General features: G+C 38.7%; 1 protein-coding gene across 2 annotated transcripts in view; it reads left to right on the top strand.

Moving 5' to 3' along the window:
• Positions 1-25,353, top strand: part of palm2akap2 (palm2 and akap2 fusion) — a gene marked incomplete at its 5' end in the record, with an annotated part of 52,513 nt that overhangs the window by 25,586 nt on the left and 1,574 nt on the right. The window contains 4 exon segments of one of the 2 annotated variants that reach the window (XM_037692119.1): positions 12,572-12,686; positions 13,080-13,101; positions 16,258-16,383; positions 18,196-19,020. In XM_037692119.1, coding sequence (XP_037548047.1) covers positions 12,572-12,686; positions 13,080-13,101; positions 16,258-16,383; positions 18,196-19,020 — 1,088 coding nt within the window. 2 annotated transcript variants of the gene reach the window in all.

Here is a 25,353-nt window from a genome sequence, read left to right as displayed (position 1 = left end):
GTGATACTGTTAGCATGCGCACTCAAAGCCAGCTGTCCAAAATTAAAATAAAAGATTGTGTTTTCACAATTCGCTTGAATCCAAAAATCCTGGTTGTGGATCAAATCTTATGTTACAGAAGCTCAGGTTCTAGCTGCCGTTAAAGGTGGACAATCATATAATCGCCTCCGTGTGGTTGCTTCTGTTGGCAAAATATTTTATGAACCTCTGGATAGATTTTAATAAAACTGCCCATAAGTGATTATTGGATGTACATCTACAACTCGTTACCTTTTGAAGTCAACCCAATTACAGGTGGCCACCACAGCTAATCAACTTTAGCTAACACAAAAATAGCTATAGTAGAGTCACTTTTATATACAGGTGCTGGTTATAAAATATGAACATTATGAAAAAGTTGATTTATTTCAGTAATTCCATTCAAAAAAGTGAAACTTGTACATTATATTCATTCATTACACATGGACTGATATATTTCAAATGTTTATCTCTTTTAATGTTGATTATTATGACTGACAATAAATGAAAACCACAAATTCAGTATCTCAGAAAATTAAAATATTACTTAAGACCAATAAAAAATGATTTTTAGAAATGTTGGCCAAATGAAAAGTATGAACATGAAAAGTATGAGCATGTACAGCACTCAACACTTAGCTGGGGCTCCTTTTGCCTGGATTACTGCAGCAATGCGGCGTGACTTGGAGTCGATCAGTCTGTGGCACTGCTCAGGTGTTATGAGAGCCCAGGTTGCTCTGATAGTGGCCTTCAGCTTTTCTGAATTGTTGGGTCTGGTTTATCACATCTTCCTCTTCACAATACCCCATAGATTTTCTATGGGGTTATGGTCAGGTGGGTTTGCTGGCCAATTAAGAACAGGGATACCATGGTCCTTAAACCAGATACTGGTAGCTTGGGCACTGTGTGCAGGTGCCAAGTCCTGTTTGAAAATGAAATTGGCATCTCCATAAAGTTGGTCAGCAGCAGGAAGCAGGAAGCAAGAAGCGCTCTAAAATCTCCTGGTAGACAGCGGCGTTGACCTTGGACCTCGGAAAACACAGTGGACCAACACCAGCAGATGACATGGCACCCCAAACCATCACTGTGGAAACTTGACATTGGAACTCAAGCAACGTGGATTCTGTGCCTCTACTCTCTTCCTCCAGACTCTGGGACATTGATTTCTAAAGGAAATGCAAAATTTACTTTCATCAGAGAACATAACTTTGGACCACTCAGCAACAGTCCTAGGCGAGACACTTCTGACGCCGTCTCTTGTTCAAGAGTAGCTTGACACAAGGAATGTGACAGCTGAACCCCTCGTCTTGCATACCTCTGAGCGTGGTGGTTCTTGAAGCACGGACTCCAGCTGCAGTCCACTCTTTGTGATTCTCCCCCACATTTTGGAATGGGTTTTGTTTCGCAATCCTCTCCAGGTTGCGGTTATCCCTATTGCTTGTACACTTTTTTTTCTACCACATTGTTTCTTTCCCTTCACCTCTCTATTAATGTGCTTGGACACAGAGCTCTGTGAACAGCCAGCCTCTTTAGCAATGACCTTTTGTATCTTGCCCTCCTTGTGCAAGGTGTCCATCTTTCCCATGACTGTGTAGCCTAGATCATTTAAAGGCCTTTGCAAGTGTTTTGAGTTAAGTAGCTGATTAGACTGTGGCACTAGGTTTCTTCAATATTGAACCTTTTCACATTATTATAATTTTCTGAGATACTGAATTTGAGGTTTTCATTAGTTGTTGGTTATAATTATCAACATTAAAATAAATAAACACTTGAAATATATCAGTATGTGTGTAATGAATGAATATAATATACAAGTTTCACTTTTTGAATGAAGTTACTGAAATAAATGAACTTTTTTCATGAAATTCTAATTTTATGACCAGCACCTGTATATACAGATACTGAGCTAATATTTAGTGTGGTAGTAGCTGAGAGTAATCTCCCTACAAGGGGATGTACAAGGGTGTAGTTTAATTTCTGCATCTTTGTGCTGAAAAGACAGGACATGTTATTCATAAACCAAGAAGCTACATGTATTTTATAACTGTGAAGAAGAGCTCAGGATTTGAAGTTTAACTCTTTTAGGCTTTTAGGAGAAAAATTGCCCAATGTGTAAATTAAAGTTACAACCCCATTACCTACAAAAATCATATAGTATACCGCTCTAATGAAAAAAATACTGAAATACTCTCTGTCATCAGTTTGATGTCATTAGGTGAAGGTGAGATATTTCTGTGTAGATGCCAGTACAGGAGAGGACACTGACAGACACCACGTGCACATTTCAGGCAGAGGGTGTGTCGCCTATATTTACACTCTGCTGGACACCATCCCAGAATATCTCGTAACAAGAGGAACTGGAATATTTCCACCCCTGATAGGGCACAGAGGTGAAATGTTGGCTTGAATACGGTGTCTGAACAGAGAGTGGCAGTGGGATAAAGCGAGTGTGTGAAGCTGCAATCATTTCTAAAACCTAAAATTGACTGACGAATGATACACCCACAACTTTCCTCCTATAGATAAAGATTTCTCAGGTGGACTTCACTGTCTCACAGGCTCAAGCATCCTGTTGGTCCACATGCAGTACAAAAAAAATATATGTACTTGTATAGTAATATATAATATAGAGATTAATTGAGCTATTGAGCAAAAAAAAAAAAAAAAAGCACAAAAGAAGCAAGACAGAACAAAGTGCCTTCAGAATATCCCTAGCGCAAGTCAGCAAAATGTGGCTCAAAGGTCAGAAGCATTCCCTAGACACATCAATCTAGCCCTTGACATCCACAAATAAAAATAAATCAGCTTAAAGAAGAAAAAAAAAAGAATTACAGTAGTCCCTCGTTTATCATGGGGTTTAGGGGACCACGCCCCCTGCAATAAGTGAAAAACTGATGTAGGGATACTTTAAGTTCAAGTTTCACTCCCAGCCTCCTTCCTTCTGTGCAAATAAACAATTTAAATTGCAGCAGAACAGCAAAGAGTTAACCCTTCACAAAGCTTTTGTAGCACGGAGGAGAAATGTGTGCGTGGCAGAGAGCCGCAGGTGGCAGAGAGCAGAGATCATGACAGGCTGTAGGAAGGATCTTCTCCCTGCAGCTGTGGGCTGCACAAAGGTGCAGCAGGTGCTAAATCATTTAAAATAATTAATTTTAAATAAAAAATATACATGAAGCTTGCGTGGTTCATCCATCAATCAGCCAATTGTGTGTCATGTCCAATCTTACTTTGAAAAACCTTGAAAGAGCGAGTCCATGAAAGTTGAACAGCAAAGTAGCGAGGGTCTCTTGTATTCAAAATCCATCAATCCATCAGGAAAGCAACACTTGATTTAAACTTTTTTGTATTTATCTATCTGTATGATTGTGCGTACAAACCTTTTTTTTTTTGCCTTTGTACTAGTTTACGACAGAGAGCAGTTTGTAATTTCTATTAAGCCTATTTAGAGTACGTTTTTAATTCAAATGTTAATTATGTGTACATGTACATTGAATGAATATTTTCAGATTTTTTATTTTTATGAAACCTGACCAGTTGTGTATGAGATTGCTAACAAACATAGTTGACTCCACAGAAGTTTTTAGCCAGGATTGAACCCAATGTGTATCACTCAGAGTACGTGTTGAGGATAACTCATAGCTACTACCACACCAAATATTAGTACGATAAATGTAAAAATGACTAAATCAGCATGATTATTGTTTGCTAAGTTTAGTTGCATGAACTTCATAAACCTATTCAACTAGAATCCTTAAAACCTGGAACAAGTTGTGAAAATCATAATTCATCGACATCCAGAAACAACTACAGCTTTGTTTGGTTTTATAGGTTATGCTTGCTTTTTCCCTGAGACTAAACATCCAGTGAAGCAACAGAGCCATCTTTGTGTTGGCTGTTTCTAACATACCTACAGCTACTGAGGCTGAAAGATTAAAAAAAAAAAAAAAAAAAAAGACCCTTTGTGTGGTGTTTTTTGTCTTTATTCTAAAATTTGACAAAAATGACAGCACGATAAAGAAACAGCAGTCAGTGTGTAAAGAGGTGAGGCAACGTTGCAGGGCACACAAGGAGACAGAATGACAGAGTGTGGCAGCAGCAGTGGTACTTTTATAGAAATCCCTATCATTACATGGACAGACGGGGTAAATACAGAGGGACGGAGCAGAGAATGGCTCATTCACAGGGTGGCGCTGAGCCACACGTACCCACACCGTTGCTCCTTTTGGATTATTGCTTATAGCTTTGTGCAAATATCATTGTGAGGAAGGTGTGGTTTTTCATTCTGTGTGCCCTGCCTTGAGACAAGTTTATCAATCTGTCCTGGTAAAAGTTGCAAAACCTGAGGCTTGTATGCATTTGTGGACACTGATAGAGCATGTATTAAGTTTTAGTTCAGGAAAATATGCAAGTGTGTATTTAATTTATTAATTTATATAACCTGGTCCACTTGTCTCACAGTTTTGTATTCATTTAACATAGTAACATAATCACATGTTACTGTTTATAATAAAAATATACAATGTTCCATAGGGCTGGCCCAAGGCATAAGCAAAGGCTGCTTAGGGCCCTGGGCCACTAGGGCCCCCACTAAGTGGATTTTTTTATTTTTTTGTAATGATTTCTATACGATTCTATTTAATATTTTAAGTTTATCTTTTGCAAATTGTTGCATACATTTACATAGTTTTAAGAACCAATTATTCAACTTTAAATTTATTTTTTAAACCATTTTAAGTGGTTTCGAGTAACTGTTAATTTACATTATTTAAGTATTTCCTTGATATTTTATATTTTTTAAATTTAATTTTGTCTGTTTTTGCACAATTTAATTTATTTTTATGCATCCAAATTATTTTAGCTGTTGTTCATTGTTGATCTTGCACTACAAATTAGTTTGTGCATTACTGTTGCAGTTCTTTGGAACCAAAGATAATAAACCAGATGACACTTTTGCTGTAAAACACATTGCATACTGATCAACAAAGTCCATGCTCAATAATTCAGGTATACAACCCAATAATTTTCAGTCAGGTCATTTGGACAGTTGATTTTTTTGTGTGCTAAAACGTTTCACCTTCCATCCAGAAGGCTTCATCAGTCAAGGAAACACACAACACAACAACAACAAAGAAACAGTCCAGATGACCTGACTGAAAATTGTTGGATTGTATACCTGGATTATTGAGCACAGACTTTGTTGGTTTTGAACCAGTTTGACATGACTGTCGATGAGGAAGAGGGTGTGTGCCAAAGAGACCATCTTAGCATCAACATAACTGGTTTGTTCCACTTTGGAGTAAGCTGTTGGGGAAAGAATCAGTTTTGTGTTGAGTGTTTCCTTGACAAATGAAGCCTTCTGGATGGAAGGTGAAACATTTCAGCACAAAAAAAAAAAAAAAAAAGAAACTGTCCAGATGACCTGACTGAAAAATGTTGGATTGAATACTGATGGTTTTTTTTCCCTTTTGTTACTTTTAGTACCATATACGTATACATATAGGATCATGTAAACAGGGCTGTCAGAGTTGCAATGAGTTTATGTTAGGTGAGTGAATGATGTGATCATCTGACTGTTGATTGCAATAATCCACATTATAGGGTCCCAAACCAAATTTTGCTTAGGGCCCCATGGAGGCTTGGGCTGGCACTGATGTTCCCTGCTGAATCCTGCCCCTTGACTTTATTTCTCTACAGCAGATCTGTAATATATCATTTTATCGTGTCTACTATTAAATTATCAGACCAGAAAACCTCCTGGTTCTGAACTAAGAGCACAAAGTCCAGGAGAACATCAATCAGGCTGCAAACGAACAAAAACTGCAGACCACATATATACAGACAGCTGCTTGGCAAGTGCTGCTAAAGTTGTTATATTTTCTTAACCTGAACTCTAAAACCAGACATAATTCATTTCAGCTGGAACTAAATGTAGCTGCAGTAAAAATAAACTTTTAACACAAACTCTACTGGAAAGAGTACTTTAAAGAAGCAGATTATACCCTGGATGGTGCATAGTTAAGCTATTTTGACAGGTTTAAGCACACTTTACAAGACCACCAAAGTGACAACGGTGAATTAGCATTCCAATTAAGTAAAAAGTTGTTCTTTAATAATGTTTAATTAGATTTAACTATCAATGTTGGTGAGTTTGAACAAGGGTTTGCTCACAAAAGCAATAAAAATCTATTTTATTTTACCTAAAAAACAAACATTTTGAATAAAGACTTTTTTTGACTGAAGCTTTTATATAAATTCACAATTTCTGAATAGGATAAATTCAAATTGATTCATATTTTCAAGGCCTTTGAGACGTCCTCCTTTTTCCTTCACTTCTTTCACCAGTGCTGCACCCACAGATCACATCAGGCAGTTCATTCAGTTCATTCAAAGTGACAGCCCGCCTGTAATTTCTTCTTTGCACCCTTTAAACTGTAAACAATGGGGCAGATTAAAAACTCTGGTCAGAGATAGACAGCAATAAACAATGTATCTTAAGCCTTGTGTGTGAATTTTACACCGTGACAATGAGCCCTTCATGTTAAAAGAGGAAACAAGAAACTTAAAAAGAGCCACTGTATATCTGAGCGTTAAAACCACATGTCAAACTCGTGGCCCATGGGCCAAATCTGGCCCTTGTGAACATCATATCTGGTCCCCCAATATGATATTTTGAATGTAAAATATTTTTATTTGTTCTCTTTTGGAATAAAAAATGATAAACACTTAATTTAGTGCAGACGTCTCCATACTATTTGCTAACTTAGAAGCCAGAAAAAAAATTACAATTTTCAGTAATCCTTAATTTTGGTGTGAAAAGAGCAACAGAGAACGTCAAATGAGACCGATCAGTTTTTGCTGATGAACCTACAACCAAGAAAAGATGTCGACTATCTGACTTGAGTTAATGAATTGACTGAAATTGGTTCTTGGACCAAGTTTTTAATTTTAGCCCCCTTTTGTAACCCAGCTTGACATGCACGATCACAACCCCGTGCCAAGACGAGCTGGAGTTGGATAAATCTTGTCCAAGTAATGCAAATTTGATTTACAGCAATAAATTAGACCTAACAAGATTTGCTTTTCTTTATTTATCTATAAACTGCAGTCTGGTTTCTTAGAAGTTGGATCCTCTGAACATATTTAGCAGCTGTGCAGCCTAACAAAGAGCTAAAAGTGACAGAATGAGCCACGGGGCCTCTGTTTGTCTCGTACTTTCATTCTAATACAATAAATGCTGCACAAATTAAAGGTTTAGTGTTCATTAAAGACATGCATATTGTTTCTTTCCTATCATGCCAGAGTTTAAAGATACAATCTGTCGTGATCAGTTAGTGCTCAGAGTGTGTCTTTTTGATGATCTGCAGCTACTACCACACCAGATTTTAGCACGATATATGTAATATTGCCTCGATTTTAGCCATTTTTGTGTGTGCTAAGACTCAAGGTTGAGATTTGTCCATGAGCACTTCCAGATAGGCCACATTCCTAATGCTGTTGTTCAGCCAGCAGTTCTGATAAGCGATAGATGAAGCTTTGTCCCTAGTTACCCATGTCCCAGGAGAATTTTGATAGTCGGCTTGTATCCGAGGCCAAACAGGGGGGAGTTCAAATTCAGATAAGCCACAATTGTTGATTTTCTTTAGACACTGTTTTTTTTTCTTGTCAGCCTTGAGTCCTGTTGGAACGTTCTCTATCCAAAATGACCATATTTATGGGTATTTCCCTCCACTGATCCATGTTATGAGCTTTCCTCAAGGTCGATCCCAACATGCTGGCAAGTACTAGAAGACGCAGGTGGCCTGTGATTCTCACAATTCGCCTCCATCTTACGGTTTAGCTCGTTAATCAGCTGATTTTGAGTACTCCTAGCATGAACCAATCGTTCACACGGACTCGGAAGCTTTGCCATGGCAGAAACTGCTGCCAATGTCTTCTTCAAAAGTTGACAAAACAGAACCCCGCCAATGCCAAGGAGCAACCCTGCTATCATAACTGCAAATATATAAACGTCTTCAGCGTCCTCCTGCAACAGAAATGACAGACACATCAGCTGCCAAACTCTCCACGGATCTCTGATGTACCCCACAGCGTGAGTCTCAGCCGGACAAGAGGGTTCTCCAGAACCCTGTTGTTTTGTTGAAAATATTTTCTCGATTGCGTTTAAAGTCCAGCTCATCCATAATAGTATTTTTCGTTCGGAAGATGTATACCAGGGAGCTAAAAGACACACAGAGAGCAAAAGCAGGAGGAAGAGGAGAACAGGGGGAGGGAGAGCAGATGAGTTTGTCTTGAGCGAGAGCCAGAGGAGGAAAAAAATGTTAATAAAAAAATTGAAATAAAATTTTTTTTTTAAATTCAGTTAATCAGTTATATATGATTACTTTCTGAGAGTGTCATTAAATTACATGCACTGGTTCATGAGATATTTTATTAACAGTGCAAATGCACTCACAGACACAAACAAAAACATCCATCCATCCATCCATTATCTTTACCTGCTTATTCCATTTTGGGTCACGGGGGTCGCCGGTGCCCATGTCCAGCAATCACTGTACGAGGGGCGGGGTACACCCTGGACGGGTCGCAAGTCCATCACAGGGACACATAGAGACAAACGAGACAAACAAACATTTACTCTCTCACTCACACCTAGGGACAATTTAGAGTTACCAATCAGCCCAACATGCATGTTTTTGGGCTGTGGGAGGAAACCGGAGCACCCGGAGAAAACCCACGCATGCACGGAGAGAACATGCAAACGCCACCCAGAAGGCCCCTGGACCGGGGTTTGAACCAGGGACCTGCTCGCTGAGAGGCAGCAGCTCTACCAGTTGTGCCACCGTGCTGCCCACAAACAAAAACATTATTAATAATAATAATAAAGGTAAAAATGACAAAAAAAGTCAAAAAAGGAGTGTTTCATTTTCATCTCAAATAGTCAAATTAATAAATTCCCACAACAGCTTTGCCTCTTTAAATTAAAAGAAGAGCTCCAAAGGAACGAGTGTAAACCTGGAAAATAACTTTAGTGCCTCACACGCACGATCCCATCATCATTTACACCTTCATGCTGTCAGACTTTACTTGTTTCTTCTTTCAGTCGCTCTTCACTTTCTTGCCGTGTGTCACTCAGAGACACAAACACTCACGCCGCACATAAAACCAGCTGTCTGCTCTTGTCTGATGTGGGAAGCAGTTACTGCCTACTGAGGCGTATCCATGGCAACGGGCCTGCAGCTGTTTGAAAGGATGCGGCTGGTGGGGCCGACGGTCTCTTTCAGGATAGTGAGGGACAATGAAGTGTTATGTGAAAGAAGAGTAGATGGGCAGGCCGTGACCCTTTTTTTACTCACACGCACACACACGCACACATACTGAGGGGTGGGTTTTTACATGCATTTGATTTTATATAAAATATTTCATGTAAATAATAATTTATTATTAATAAACTTAACGCTTGCTTTGGAATACCACGACTTACATCGCCTGTCACCATGACAGGAAGGCGATATTGTCATGTTCTGTCTGTGCGTGCTCGTCTATTAGCAAAATATTTCATGAATTGTACTTTAATGCAACTTTCAGTAAATGTGCATTGGTTGTATGTTTAACACTCAACTTTTGCAGTCGACCTGATTTAAGATGTCTGCCACAGCTAATTTGTCTGAGCAAATGCAAAAATGACTAAAACAGTCAGTTTAACAGCTATGGGGTTCAAATCTGGAGTAGTTATAGCTGAGAGTCATCCACAACACACTCTCTGACTGCCAGAAAACCAGTTTGAGAGGATGAAATTAGTTTTAACAGTGTGTGAAACATACCATCATTAACTTCAAGGGTTGAAAACTAATCCTGTGATGTATAATCACACTGCTTTTGTCATGTTTGGTCAGTAGAGGGTGCTGCACACATGCACTAATTTCCAGTAAACATTTTTGATTTCACTGAAAAGACTTCACCCAGTTCATTTAAAGTGGACACGTCTTTGCAAGTTTCAAACATTTTTAGTTTTTAATTTAAATGTTTTGTCTTTTGTTTATGTAATATGCTGATGATGGCTGATTTGATTAGTTTTCATGCAAGAATTATTTGCAGATTATGAACACAAACATGGATATACACTTTGTAGCATTATAACCTGCATTACAACCTGCACGCCCCTCTGGTCCAACAATTCTGCTTCCAAAATATTTAGACCAGACCTCACGTGGTACAAATAGAAGCAAAATCAATTTCCTGCCAAAAATAGGTGGAGAACGAGAAAATTGGAATAGGAAGCGTTGCTGCAGAGGGATGATGTCTGCTCTGGTTTGATAAGACCTTCTTCAGGTGACAGTAAAATAACTTATTCATAAAAATATCTGAGCAGTTTGTATGTTATTGGGCTAAAATATCAACTGTGAGGTCATTTGGAAAATATAAAGAATGTCTGTTTTGTGCAGACTTGTGTGTCTTTGCATGATGTAAAGGCACAGCACAGCCATGATCTCAAAAATTATCTAGATTTCATATCAGTTTTATATATTGTATAAGATGGCAAATTTGTTACATCAAGTTGTCTTGATAAAATAATTTAAGATATCAGATTTTTTTTCCACCAAGTAAAATTAACCCAAGCAGTGAAAATGTTTAAATAAATGAACTCTGCTTAAATCTGACAAGTACGTAAAAGAGGTTGATTACACATTGTTGTAGTGGCCAAGGCTAAATATAGAAAATGTCTGGATTTATAAATAACTTAAAAATCCCTCCTTAACTCCACCATCAGACAGGTTAAAAATAAATTGATGTAGCAGATATTTACCTTGGTTCTCCAACACAATATTCCGGATCAGCCTTAGTCTGTTTTCTCTGCTTTAAATTAAACTCTGATAAGAATCTTAGGCTTATAATCACTCTCATGTTCTCTCTGTAAGGACGATCCACTGCTGTTTTTTCAATGCACAAACCCTTGAACGTCTCGTTTCAAACGAAGCGGACTGACCTCGACGTTAAGTGACCATTTGAATCCAAACAATGCTTTATGGAAAGAATGGGTCATTTATTTAAAATGCAGAGGGGTGCTTGTTCACTTTTCTGTGAGCATGAACAGAAATTATTTAAAAAAAAAACATTTAAATAGAAATTAAATGCTATAAAATTAAAACTTCCACTGTGCAGTTTTCATGCAGCTTCATCCCGAAACATCCAAACACAACACAGACGAAGATGAGTATCAACACAGTGCTCCAAAAAGTCCTCAGGGTGTCTGCTGACATGTTTTTTTAAATGTTCGGGGTAGAATTTCTCTCAAATTAAAGCTTGTTTATGGACATAGATTGCAAAGCTCGCACAAGGTCTGCATGTCGAAGGCATTGTTATGAACCTTAATACCTTTTCATGCACACACAAACACTGACACACAAATACCTCATTTCCCTGAGGAATATTCTGAAGCAAGGAAGCAAACCCTGGTCCTCCTCCCAGACGGCTTCCTTGTATTGTTGTTACAGCCATCTCTTAAATGTCCACGAGCATGATCTTTAAAGTGACGTTTTATTCAGGGTGCAACTGAAAGAAAGGTCTTTTTCAGAAAACAGTGCAGACTTTGACATTAAGAGTAAGGATAGCAATAAGAAGTCATTGAAAAAACTGTAGTTGAAGACTGGATGTCAGAATCATTGTTGGGAAATTACTTTTTCTTTATTTCATTTCTAACCGTTAAAATATCAACAAAACAAACAAAAAAACAAATCAATAGGCAAAATATTCTGTAAACAAAACAAAAATGTTTGAAAAGGGAGCAAGAAGAAGCAATGGCTTATCCAGTCCTGTCCTTAAATTTATGCAAATTCTGAATTCAATATAAACATAAATACATAAATATGCATGGGTACTTGTAGCATACAGTATACTTGCAGACATGCATGCATAGCTATGCATACCTACACACACATAAAGATGCCTGCAGAAACAAATTTACTCTTATCTCCTATAAATCAAAGATTAATATGCAAACACACAGATTAACAAATTAACAGTTGGAATAACATAATTTTGTCTCATTCGTTTTATACACATTAATTTTGTACTCCTTATATTTTATCTTGAATTGTGCAATATTTTTACCTAAGCCATTCCAATATGTGCATGCTTTAAATTACATTTTCCTCTCAGTTCCTACCTTCCCCTCGCTATTCTTAAGTAATTTTTAAATATTCTTTGGAAGCATATTATTTCTAGCTTTGAACATCACCTGTGCAGTTTAAAATTGTACCAAATCCATAAATTTCATAAGCTGTGGTTTGAAAAAAAGTGGATTGGTGTGTTCACAATACCAAATATTGTGTACCATCCATATTGTTCTTTTTTGCATTATGCATATTTTTTGTACAGAACTTTTGTTTGTATTACCCCAAACTTCAACACAATAGTCTAAATATGGCAGTAGCAGGGTATAATAAAGGGTGTGCAAAGATTTTAATGTTCAAGATATGTCTTATTTTTCTGTCCCTTTAACCTTTACCCATAATAACACAAACTGATGTGTTTTCTTGTGTGTGTGTGTTTGCAGGTTGGAGTCTGAAATTGGAGCGCTTGAAAGCGAAGAGTCACAAATTTCAGCTAAAGAGCAAGTGCTTCGCGAGCGTCTGAAAGAGACGGAACGCTCCATCGAAGATCTGCAAAAGGTAATACCAGAACTTTTTTTATTTTTTTTATTTTGCAAACTAGAAAAATGGCTGCTATTACTCAAAGTATTCTAACCACTGGTGTAGTGCAGTTCATTCTCACACAAATGTTAGGACAACCTTAAAGCTCTCTAATGTAGTTTCACAACTTTTGCTGGTGGCAACTAAAAACAGAATTTATCGTCTTTGCTGAGCAATACAGAATATGCAATGCTATATGAAATCATAAAACCATCTCATTTATTATGGAAACACAACATAGGTTAGCGAAGTCACACTGATACTGAGAAATAAGTTGGACACAATTGTTGCTCCTCTCAGAACAAAGCATGTTGTAACTTATTTAGAGTCTGCAGTAACTCAATTAAATTTTGTATTTTCTCTCTTTTTCAGAGTCTAATGATCCAGGAAGAAGGTATCAGAGAAACGCACACAAGTACGTGCATGCGCACAACCCTCTAAATCTATTGGATTTTGAATTTTGAAGGCTTGCTATTTAAACACAAATATCGTTTTATGCCTCAGTTATTCGCTGTTGAAAATAGTTTAAATGAAAAAAAAAATAAAAAAACTGATTGAAGACACCAAACCTGAGACTGATAAAATCTCAGCTGGACCTTCCTTAAGGTATCTAGTAGTGACAAGAGCTAAAACAGTTGCTGAGCATGAGGACAACTATTGACATTGTGCCACAAAATTCTAACATCCAACCTAAAAAGCTCTATATTGTCCCATAATCTTTTTGATAACACCTTGTTTGAATTGTACGTCTTGATCCTGGGATCAAACACAGGGTGAGTGACGTGTGTTGACCTAGGCCTACGTAGAGGTGCTGGGATTGTGTCGGTGTGTGAACCCAATGGTGCAGGGAAGCACAGGGGATTCACAGGGTGAAATAAGAATAATATTTATTAACAAAAATAACAAGCTGATGAGGCAGCAATACTCACAGAGGGAGCGAGGAACGAGGTGATATGGAGGGAGACAGAACCAAACGTCTTGGAGGACAATGTGTGGACACGGGGAACATACAGACACAGACTTAAGCCCTATTCGCATGTGATTAGTTTTACCTAGGGACCACATGCTATTTGTAATAATTACGGAGGTTGTATGTGTTATTAATCCCGTGTGAATCGGCCATGTCAGTAATTTGTAAAGTAAAAATTCCCCCGTAAATTACCTACTATATTTTGCTGAACTCCGAGGTCCTGTGATACTAATCCAATGCGAATAGGCATCTCTGTGATTTTGGACAGAAATGGGCCAGATCCAATATGTAATTAGGCAGTTTCTGGTTTAGTTTTCTAAGCAAAATAATTTGGAAAAATATAGAACAAGGCTATTTTAAATGAACGTGCTGCTCGCTTTGGTAGATGCTGCTACTTCCTTCACCGCAGATGACAGCAGGTGCAGAGACGGGCGTGTGATAAGCTGACCCATCCATCCATCCATTATATTTACCCGCTTTTTCCTTTTCGGGTAGCGGGAGTCACTGGTACCCATGTCAAGCCATCACTGTGCAAGAGGCGGGGGACACCCTGGACAGGTCGCAAGTCCATTTCAACCGGTGGCTCAGCGGAAGTGCGGCTGGTAACAGCTGTCCATCTGAGCTTAACGTGGGGTTTTTTTACATCTTAAACTGGCCGGTCGGACCTTGCTCCTCCTTAACAAATAGATTAATACAATTTTATATTGTGAATTCTTTAGTTTTTTTAATGCTAATTCGTAAAACCACATCAAAGCCTGAGACCGGCCCGGTCCGCACATTAAGCGCATTATATGGACCGGCCTGGTCATGACAACGCAGAGCGTTATCATCATAGCCGGAAGATGTACGTAAATTTCAGCTACATCTCAGGCTTTGGTTATCCCGTGCGAATGTGCCACATAAAAAGCAGACGTTGGGGCGTAATTTATTACACATGGTCCCTAGGTAAAACTAATTCCGTGCGAATAGGGCTTTAGACACAAAACAAACACCTGGGGAAGGACAACAGGTGGCAGAGGCAGGAGCTGATCACATGAGGGAGAAACACTGAGGAGGGCAGGACAGATGACACAAGGATCAAACACACACAAATCCTCTCAAGAGGTAAACCATCTTTGATCAAAATAGTTTTTATGCCTTAAAATAATAAATCAGTTCTTTTAAAATCAGAAATGTTTGAAAATTAATTTTTACTGTTGTATGTAGCTCTTTAAATTACATTAACTTGTCCAAATTGAGTTGAATTCTGACTTGATAGCCGAGCTAACAACCGGTATAAGCAGGGCCAAGACCAGAGTGGATTAAATGCACTCCACAGTGCACAAAATGACACCAATCTATAAAAAAAAGCATAGCTATTCATGTGAACACAGTTTTATAAACATTTACACGATTAGTTTTGCATTACATTGTGATTCTATTCCTGCTGGGGGCGCCACGGAGTGCACTATAATTACTACAACTAGCTGCTGCTGCAATTTGTCTGCAAATATCCATAAAATGTTGTGTGAATATTTGCTTAATGTTAATCTGACATTGATGAAAGGGGTTATTAAGTGGTATTTGTATGACATCTTTGAGATTGGAGTTGTTTAAAGGCAGCAGTAACCCATTTTGGTCCTGGTCACTCATAAACTACTAAATCATTAATCATTTCAGAGTTAAACTTCACTTCTCCAAACTGGTCATTCAAAAGCGTCGTCTACAAAAGATGGAATATTAATTCTTCATAACTTTTGCATAGAACCAAACTTCCAATGATCTTGTGTTCAGTTTGGGTCTCCTTCAGTCATAATTACACACTGAAAGAGCAAAACTTGAACTCTACTGTCAATTCATGGGTCTGCATGCACATGTGTGTGTGTGTGTGTAGGGTGAATCTTGCTGAGCCAGTAGAGATGCAAGCCAGAGCTCGCTCTTGAACCCTCTCTACCAACACACACTCATGCTCACAGGAGACTCACATAGACACGCATATGTACCTGCACTCCAACAGGGATGAAACCGCACGCACATACACACAGAACCAAGCTCAGCGAGACTATTGAAGCTCACTCACACAAGGCCATGAGTCTGCAGCCTGCAGGCGCTGGCTTTATCCCCCCAGCTATTCACAAACAAGCCCTGTAAGCCCCCAATGCTTTGTTCCTGTCATCGCACACAAACACACACATACAGCACAAGCAAATACACCAGCTTTGACATACACACATACTTGCTGCATAAGCACTGCACCTCTCGGGTACCATTGCTGTCGACATTGAAACATAGTTAAATGTGCAAACACACACACACACACTGTTGTAGCAGTCAGGGTCATACAAAGGTGTGGCCAGTTTCCTGGTGGGAGGCTGGGCAGAGTATTGGTATTTGTTCTGTTTTTTTGTTGTTTTTGTTTAAGGGTGTGGCCTTCATCACTAAGCGCGTGTGTGTGTGTGTGTGTGTGTGTGTTTGTACCCCGTGCGCACAGTTGTGCATCGCCATGCAGATGAAGTTAGTGTGTATGTGCAACCCCCCACACCTCGCAGCTTGATCCAACTGACCGCAAATCCTTTCCCCTCCTGTGCTCCTGCTCACTAGATGTTACTGGCCGAGGGTCTGCGCCTCTCTCGGACTTCATGGACCCCGATCCCAACCACCTCGACCTGGCTGCCCAATTGCAAGACAGTCCACCACTTTCTGGAGCGCACACCATGTCAAGACCTGGTAAGATCTAGACAGGAGAGTGAAGGAGGGGGGGGGGGGGGGGGGTGTAAAAGAGGACATGAAAATTTTGGGGCTAAGCCTTGGTGGACATGGATAATCTTCCATGAAGAGCAGACAAGCAAACATCCACACATTTGTGCAAATTCATTAGTGCATTAAGTACTTCAATACTTGAAATAATTCCAGATGAGTTTTCCTAAGAAGCATCCAAACTTGCAAAAACATAAAAGTATCAAGGTTCAGATTAGTGCTTCCTAAATTTTATTACGAGTACAACAGGTAAATTTACTAATATACCACAAAGAGCTAAGACCACTTGGTTTTACATTAATAGTATTGTAGTCTTGAAATGTTTGGCATCTTGAGAACTTTTCCAGGAGGAAAGGCATTTCTGACTGACCTCATCAAAAGCAACATTTTGTATCAAAACACGCCATCAATTTCTTAGAGTAAAAGAAAACCTTCTAGGCATACTGTGTTTTTAGGTGGTATCATACTGAGCTGCAACTGCTGTCGACTATTTGGTGAATAGCATGAGTCTCCAGAATGTCTAACAGAGGTTTTCAATTGCTTTGCTTGAGCAGCAGTTTGAATATGTTTAAAAAAAATCTGGGCAGCAAATTTTCTCACAAAACCGATGCAAATACCTTGAAACTTTCTCAGTTTTGTTGCGTTCAGTCCAGCTTGTCTCAAGAGTGCAAGACCTTCATTTTGAAGCTCTTCCCTTACAAAAAACATGTCCAGGTCTAAAAACCACAGTGATTACAAAAGTAATTATTGAAAAACCGTCCCCAATCTGTCCATATTCACTTAAAATTTTTAAACCAGGAGAATGAATCATAAATGAGTGGAAGACTGCCAAGGTAGATATGAAATTAGTTGAGGTGGATACAATGTGAGCGAAGGTAGGCAAGGAAATGATGTGCTTGATGTACAGCAGTGCACACAAAAAGAAAATTTAAAATTGGGCATGCAAATTTTGGTTACATGGCTAGCTCGTCACAAACACTGAAGATTCAATAAAACCACCTGCTTTGGATGTTATCATCCATTAAATGGCCATTAGTAGTTGTTATCATCCCCATACGCAGCATTCAGACTGCCTTCCTCTACCTCCTAGTAGGTTTTAAAGGTACATTCTTATTGCTGATAATACTGGCATGTGGTTAGGCTAAAAGTCAAGGGTCTTGGGGTTGGGTTTAGGGCCAGGGCTAGGTTAAGGCTCAAGGGTAAGGGGGTTAAGTTTAGGGTCAGTGCTCTGGTCATCTGTAAGGTTAGGTTTAGGAAAAGGGTTAGATAGAGCTAACTAAAATGCACTTCCAGTTTTATACGCGAGCCGCGATGCATATTATCAACCATAAAAACGTAACTTTAAACTTACTAGGAGGTAGGAGGGAACATTCTGAACGCTACCTATGGGGATGGTAACAACTAATAACGTTCATTTAATGGACTGATAACATCCAAAGCCGCTGATAAAACTGCCCTTTTTTCACAATACTGAGCCACTAGCAAATCTCCAACAGTTGCAGCACAGCAAAATACTACCTTATGTGCCAAAACATGTCCCTCACTAAGCATGATTGTTTTGTTTTACTAACTGCATATGCAAGTTTGAATAAAAAAAACAAAAAACAGATTTAAGTTCAAATAGCATTTTGATTTACAAAAACAATGGTTTCCTGTCCCCATGTTTCACCACCTAAATTTTTTCCTTTCCATCACCCCTTTTCACTCCCCCCTAACTCTTCCTTCAAACCCCACTCCTTCCCCCTGTCCACCCTGCTCCTCCTCGCTTTCCCTCCTTAACAGCAATGTTCGCCATGGAGATCAACGTGCAGCACGACCCACAGACTGGCGAGCAGCGGATCCTGTCAGCCAACCGCGTGAACCCGATGGACGTAGCGTCACGAGGAGTCAAAGTTTATGATGATGGCAGAAAAGTGGTCTATGAGGTTACTTCCTCTGGGGGTGTCTCCACCACCACTGTTGAGAACGGCTGGAGTTCTGCGCAGGTTGACCAACTGGTCCAACGGGCTGCCAGGCCTATGGTACGAGGAGGAGATGAAGGAAAGGGTCAGGTAACAGTGAGCCCAGCTGCCCATCAGGCCAACATTTCCCCAGCAGATGATATGTCCCCACCCTCCTGTGCCCCACCATCCATCCCTTCCAGTCCACCAGCACAGGTCACCCTCCAGAGAGAGACCCGCCTAGGCATGATGCCCCCCGCTTCTGCTCCCATCACATCCCAACCAAGCTCCTCAGTCCACCAAGGAAATGAGCTTGCTTCCCAATCCCAAGCTAGCATAGAGCACCCAGTTACTATGGTGTTCCTCGGCTACCAGGACGTGGAAGACATGAGCGACAGCAGACGGCTTCTTGGCTTTGACGGCGCCGTGAAGGCCGAGGTGGTACTCATTGACGAGGATGATGAGAAATCTCTGAGGGAGAAGACGGTGACCGACATCTCCATCATTGATGGCACCGCGGCTGACCTTGTGTCGGGGCGGCCGGCCACATCTGAAGCCATCAGTACAGAACTGTCATCGGATGGCCGTGAGCCCGACAGCGCTTCGTCACCCCCTGCAAATCCAGACGCAAACACTGCCCTGCCACCTGGCCTCACCCCTGCCACAGGTACAGACAAGAGGAAACGCTGCCAGTGCTGCATCCTCATGTGACTGAATCTTCTCCCTCTTCCAACCTTTTATTATCACCTTCCTCTCCTGTGTCTGGATGGTTACTAACAGAAGCTCTGGCTTCCTCTGGACTCTGAATGACTGAATGATGTGGCACACACTCATACTTAGACTCTTACACTTGCTCGTCTTATATTTGACTTTTCACTCAGCCACATCATCACCTTTGTTCTTACTTTCTCTGCCTTTATATCTGCTGTCCCCTCAGACAGCACGGTATGTTTCATAACCTCAAATCTACATAAACTTACATAAAATGAGTTGTCATGCTGTTAAGATTATGGAGAAATGAAACAGTAGTTTGATGAATATGAAGATGGAGAAAAGCTCAAACCTTATACAAAACTTATTGGCTTTATGAACAATCAGTCACTCTCACTGTTTGATTAAATCTCACGGCTGGCTTTAACAATCAACCAGGCTATCCTCTGGTGAGCCAGTTTAAAAATATTCAAATTGAGCTTTAGTTCTTATTTATATTGAACTTGTTGAGCCACTTTTTAAACCTCATGCCTTCTGTTTGATGCATGCCCACAAAAACTGTCACAGAAGCAAATGTATGAACTTGAACAACCCACTCCTTGTGCAGGTTCTTTGTCAAGAACAGAGAAGTGGGTATTTGTTGCCTTGGTTTCTTTATGTGCCTGTTCATTCTACGTCACAGATAGTGCTAACAAAATGTAGGCATAATTAAATATTTATACACATATAAGAATTTTATTTCAGGTTGCTATTATCTGACCATGTGTCTTTTGTTAAAAGTTGTGGGGACGGTTGTCTCTGTGGGAAACTGGGTTTTTGACTCACTTTATATTCTTTCTTCCTCGTGTCTCACTGCTGTTTCTTCCATTCACTCCAACTATTCCACTGATGAGGTCATTTCCTCTTATTCTAGTACTTCCTAACTTAGCAGCCAATCAGAAGCCCCAGATCACCATTTGGCAGCAAGTAAGAGCAAAACAGCCAGATTTTTCCAGTGTGTCTAAATGCTAAATAGCACAGGATGAAAACAGGAGTTTTACAAATGCTCTCTGTGACGTGGGAACACATTTGTACACTGTTGGAAACAATGTGTTGCTATAAACCTGAGTCAAACATGAAGCTTAACAAGAACTAGTTTAATTTGGGTTAAGTTTTTATGAAAATGCTATAAGTTAATTTCTTAATTTTACTTTATTGTGGCAGAACTTTACCAGAAACCTCTTCTTGTATTTTTGAAATATACAGTCTGAAAACACTGCCAGCCCTTGCTTTAGTCATTGCCCAGGCCCTCGTTTACAAGAATACTACTGATGAAGACGTACTGGATGCCATCATACATATGCTGTACAGCAATTAGCATTGCTCTGTTGACCAAATGTGAGTGATCTGGGAAGACTTTGTTTCATTTGGTGTTCCTGAGAACCTAGAGAATGGTGATACTCAGAACAAGTTTTACGAGAGGATTTGTGAAGAGTTAGTTACTAAAACCACAAAACAAGCAGCTGTTAGAGCTGGATCAGTAAAGCTCTGATTGAGGAACATTAACAAGGACGTGAAAGAGGCTCCTGAGGTTCAAACTATCTAATTTAGAGGTGTTTATCAAGTGCAGCTATAGTCAGCTCCAGTCTTGGTCCAAACATAAGTAATTTACATAAAAAAATACTTATTTAAATCATGAATACAAATTAATACAAATACAACTCTAAAACACTGACTCACATCTAACTTGTACTAGTGGCATTAGAGTGAGCTAAGAGGTTCTACGGCCATTTTCATAGCTCTAACTGCTCTAGATATTTTTCCTGATGCATTCATTGCACTGCTTTAATAAATCAAAATAGAAAATGGATTTTTTTTATTTTATTTTTTATGGCTAAGTCCAAAACTACAAACTCTAACTTCGGTTTAGAAAATGAAAATCACTTTTAAGGGTTAGTCTAGTCACTTTTGAGGGGACGTTCTATCAAATAGTTATCAATAGCTAGTACCTTAATCAGCAGTGATGTCAATGAAAGAGCCGAGTGGGTGGAGAAAGGGGCAACTATCTTTGTCCAGGTTTAGCTAATAACTAGCCACACAAGAACCCATGTTTTATAATTTTTCATGATTATAAAACCATGCATTCTCAAAAACAAGATAAACAAATAATGAACCTCAATAGTTTTGCTCGGCACCGTTTAGTTTGTTGCAGTTTTCTCAACAGAAGAATGTCCATTTTACAACACAAATATTTTGATTTGCATTTTTATATATTTTGGCAGCATGATGGATTAGTGGTTAACAGTGTTGCCTCACAGAAAGAAGGTTCTAGGTTCAATCCCCGGGCGGGACGGGGGTATTTCTCTGTGGAGTTTGAATGTACTCCTTGTGTTTGCGTGGGGTTTCCCCAGGTACTCTGGTTTCCTCCCAGAATTCAAAAACATGTATTCTAGGTTACCTTCAGGCTCAGGCCTCCCTTGCAAAAAAGATCTGTGATCTTAATGGGATTTGCCCAATTAAAAAAAGGTCAATAAATAAATCATTAATTCATTCAACCTTTATTTATACAGATAAATCACATTGAACTTCAAAGACTCATTTGCAAGTGAGATATGTTTGAACAAACAAAAAAGTAATGAAAATGACAAGTATTTGGAGGCAATAAAATATAAAATCGTAACATACTCTCATTCCTTGGCCGAGGAAAGATAGTCTGAAATTGAAAAAAACACCCCGTTCATAAGCACATAATGATGTAGACATTCTGCAGGGGAGGGGAGTCAACAAGGGCGGTGAGCGTGTTCAAGGACACTCCACAGACACTGTACTCATCGCGCTAAAAATGCTGAGCAGACCAATAAAATAGACCGTGTTTATGCAGATGGTGCTAAGGCTGCAAATGTATCCGTTTGCTTCGTCAGTGCATCTAGACAGACTAAAAGTTTAGGCCCCTCCTGGCAATAAAATTTTAAAAAAATAACTGTAGCTAGTATTAGCCTTGCCTGGACAAAGACTTTTGCCCTGTTCTCCATACATCGTGTTCCTTGACTGGTGTCATAGCTGATAAGGTATTAGCTATTGATAATTCAATTATTGAACATAAATTTCTTCAAATATGACTATACTATAGCTTTTAATAATACAGTACATGGTTTAGTCGGATTGGTCACTGCAACCATTAGTTAATCCAGTGGGCTTTATGATTTGTCAATGAGCAGGAACATCTGTATATGGTTTTCTGTGTAGATAAAAAAAATGTGAATATCATCTATATTTTACGTAATGATCAAATTATTTTTCACTTATATATATATATATATATATATATATAGTTATTTAGACCACTAGACATGTTCAACAATGGCATAAAGCCATAAAGTGTGTGAGCGCACAAACAAGATATTCACATTTTCACTCTCACCCCACCGCTTTGCTGTGTGTGATCTCACAATTAACCTCTCATAACAATTATGAATTGTCTCACCCTTTAGTTCCCACTGTTGCTCTAAAAAGCTCTTGAGATCATTGGTTTTATTTTCAACACACTGTACAGCTATGTAGTCTGATGATAAAAACAACATCCTGTTTTTGTTTTTTTTGTGTGTTTTTTTTACCTAGATGGGGGGGGGGGGGGGGGGATCATACTTGAAATATTCTAAGCATGTAGAAATTACACAAAAGTTTGCATTCTGGACAGTTTAGCTTGTTTTCTCTAACGGGTTAATGCGCACAAAACAAGCCAGAGAAAAACATATGGTCACAGTCTCAAAAATCTGAAAAGTTTGGGAGTAGACAATGGCATATCCAGTTTCCAATTTGAGGTTTGTGTGTATATTTTGAGTGTAATGCAAGAATATGAAGACCAGACTTGTTGAGTTGACCAGCCCTACTGCCAGGCCTGCAGTACACCTCTGATTCTGTAGGGGTCGCTGTTTCCATCTCTGCCTGAACTCACAATTTTATGGACTGTTGAAACAAATAAATAAAAATGAGTCATTTTCTATTGTTCACACCTGTCTGAGTACCTCACCCTCACTCTGTCACATCCTCTCTCCCCTTCTCTCTACTCTGACTTCTGTAACTGCTCTATCTTTGGTCAATAAAGCTGAGTTTCTCCAGAGCCTGCCTGCAGTCTCCTGCTTGTTCTTTCCATCTGTCTCTAACATTCACTTTTTTTTTTTCCTCCACGGCTGCTGACACAAGAGATCACAAGCTGTCCTTACTGCACCCAGCTATCATAATGCCCCACTGCCACTAACAAAGCATGGATTTTGCCTTTCTGAAGTTATATAAATCACATTAGACCTGTTTAGGGCTGATTTTCCCCATGTTACGTTCAATGATAAAACAGAATATTTGGACAGCAAATACTTCTTTACATTTTTAAATATAAATATGACATTCTATGGAAAAAGCCTAAAACTTAGATAAAGAATGCATGAATATAAGTATGTAGAAAACAATTCAGTGCTCTGTTTGTGCTTCTTTTAAAGTCAAGAAATTAGATGGTTTTGTGGTTGTATACAGTACACGGTTGATGTACAGGAACATCCTGGTTTCCAGCAGCACTGTGAAATAGTCCTAAACCTAAATCTTAAATATAAAATGTACTCTGAGCTTGCTTAGGCTCATACAAGGCTTGCTCCTTTTCAGAATAGCTCACCACTACTCGTGAAAAATTGCTCTAATATAACTGTAACATTCCTATAGATATACTGGAGCAATAACACGAGTTTATATGTGGCAGAAAATATTAAACTGGTAGAGATTGTTTGACAAGTACAATTATTGTAAAAATGCTGCATTGCAAGTAAAAGTACTGCATAGTTCTGAAGTCAAAAAGCAAATTATTATATACATGTATTGTACATGGATATGAATGTGCACACATAAATTGTAGTTGCACTAAATCATAGCTGAGACAGTATTAATGAACATATGAAACAAACCTATTCTTGTTTTTGTTGCTGTGTTGGAAGCAGTAAAGTTTTTACATTCTTACATTTCCACACACTTAATTGAAAGTTCCACACATCAAATTATCCATATTTTATCTCTAAAAGTAAATTTTTCTATTTGCCAATTAAATTTATAATGCACTGAAAGGTAAATTTTAGGGTCTGGTAAATTTGACATTGTTTCATTAAAGTTAGCTGACAATTGTTCATCATTACACACTTTTATCAATTTCCTATTTAAAAAAAAAAACCTGAAAAGTATGATAAAATATTGAGTTGGTCACTGATATTGTAAACCACTGCACTGTGTGGATACAGTTCAGTAAAATGTAAGGACTCCTTCATTACAGTATTGTTAATTTTCCTATAACTATGCTTTCTCTTGGATATTTTTTCAGGCATATTAGATCTAAAGAAAAAACACTCACACTTGAGATTTTGGCTAGTTTATATAAGTAGGTGATAAATGATTACATTAACCATGCTGTGACAATCAGCCTCTGGAAACAGTATTTAAACTGAACCCACACACACATTTATTTTTCTCCTTCTGTCAGCACACAGGATGGGTGTGTGTTCTGGGATAATAAACACTAATTGACTTATCTGTCTTAAACAGAAACCAGGATTGCAGATAATTATTGGACACTAATGCATGTGCAAAAGACTGAATGACAATACATGTGTCTGAGGGGTCCTTCACTGTTTTAATATAAAAACAAATGCAGAATGTATGGCAATAAGACATCATCTAAAAGATGGGACAAAGGTATGTTTAGAGCTCTGTTAAGACATTTTTCATTTACACAATTTGGAAATATTCTAACTATAATTGCAGTGTTGCAGCAGAAATCTGTCTGCATATGAAAACTTCTGCAGTTTAGCAGCTTATGGTTTTTTGAACGTGCAGAAACGTCTGACATTATCTTGTTAAAACAACAATGGACCACCTACTGTTGCCTTGACAGAAGCATGTACTGTATTTCTGTAAAGATCACAGTACTGTACACCGGTGCCATTAATACACCTGTATATTAATGATACAAGTCACAGCCACAGCACTAATGCGCCCACATACCAAACTATCGCAGAACATGGTTTCTGCACATTTTGCTTATTACAGCCTGGAACTTCATTCTAATATTTGAAATATATAGCATTCAACTTTTTTTTAAGCATATAAAAAACTGAAACACTCTCCAGATGAAACTGCCTTCTGCCTTTATTCTATCTATGATGGCATTACAGAACTGTTTCAATTTTGTTGTTATTTTTAATTATTATTATTATTATTATTATTATTATTAGTAGTAGTAGTAGTAGTAGTAGTAGTAGTAGTAGTAGTAGTAGTA

Source organism: Nematolebias whitei, chromosome 18, assembly GCF_014905685.2.
Source record: "Nematolebias whitei isolate Nwh7 chromosome 18, NemWhi1, whole genome shotgun sequence".
NCBI lineage: Eukaryota > Metazoa > Chordata > Actinopteri > Cyprinodontiformes > Rivulidae > Nematolebias > Nematolebias whitei.
The sequence above is the reverse complement of the archived record's forward strand: the minus strand, read 5'-3'. Positions and strand labels throughout refer to the sequence as shown.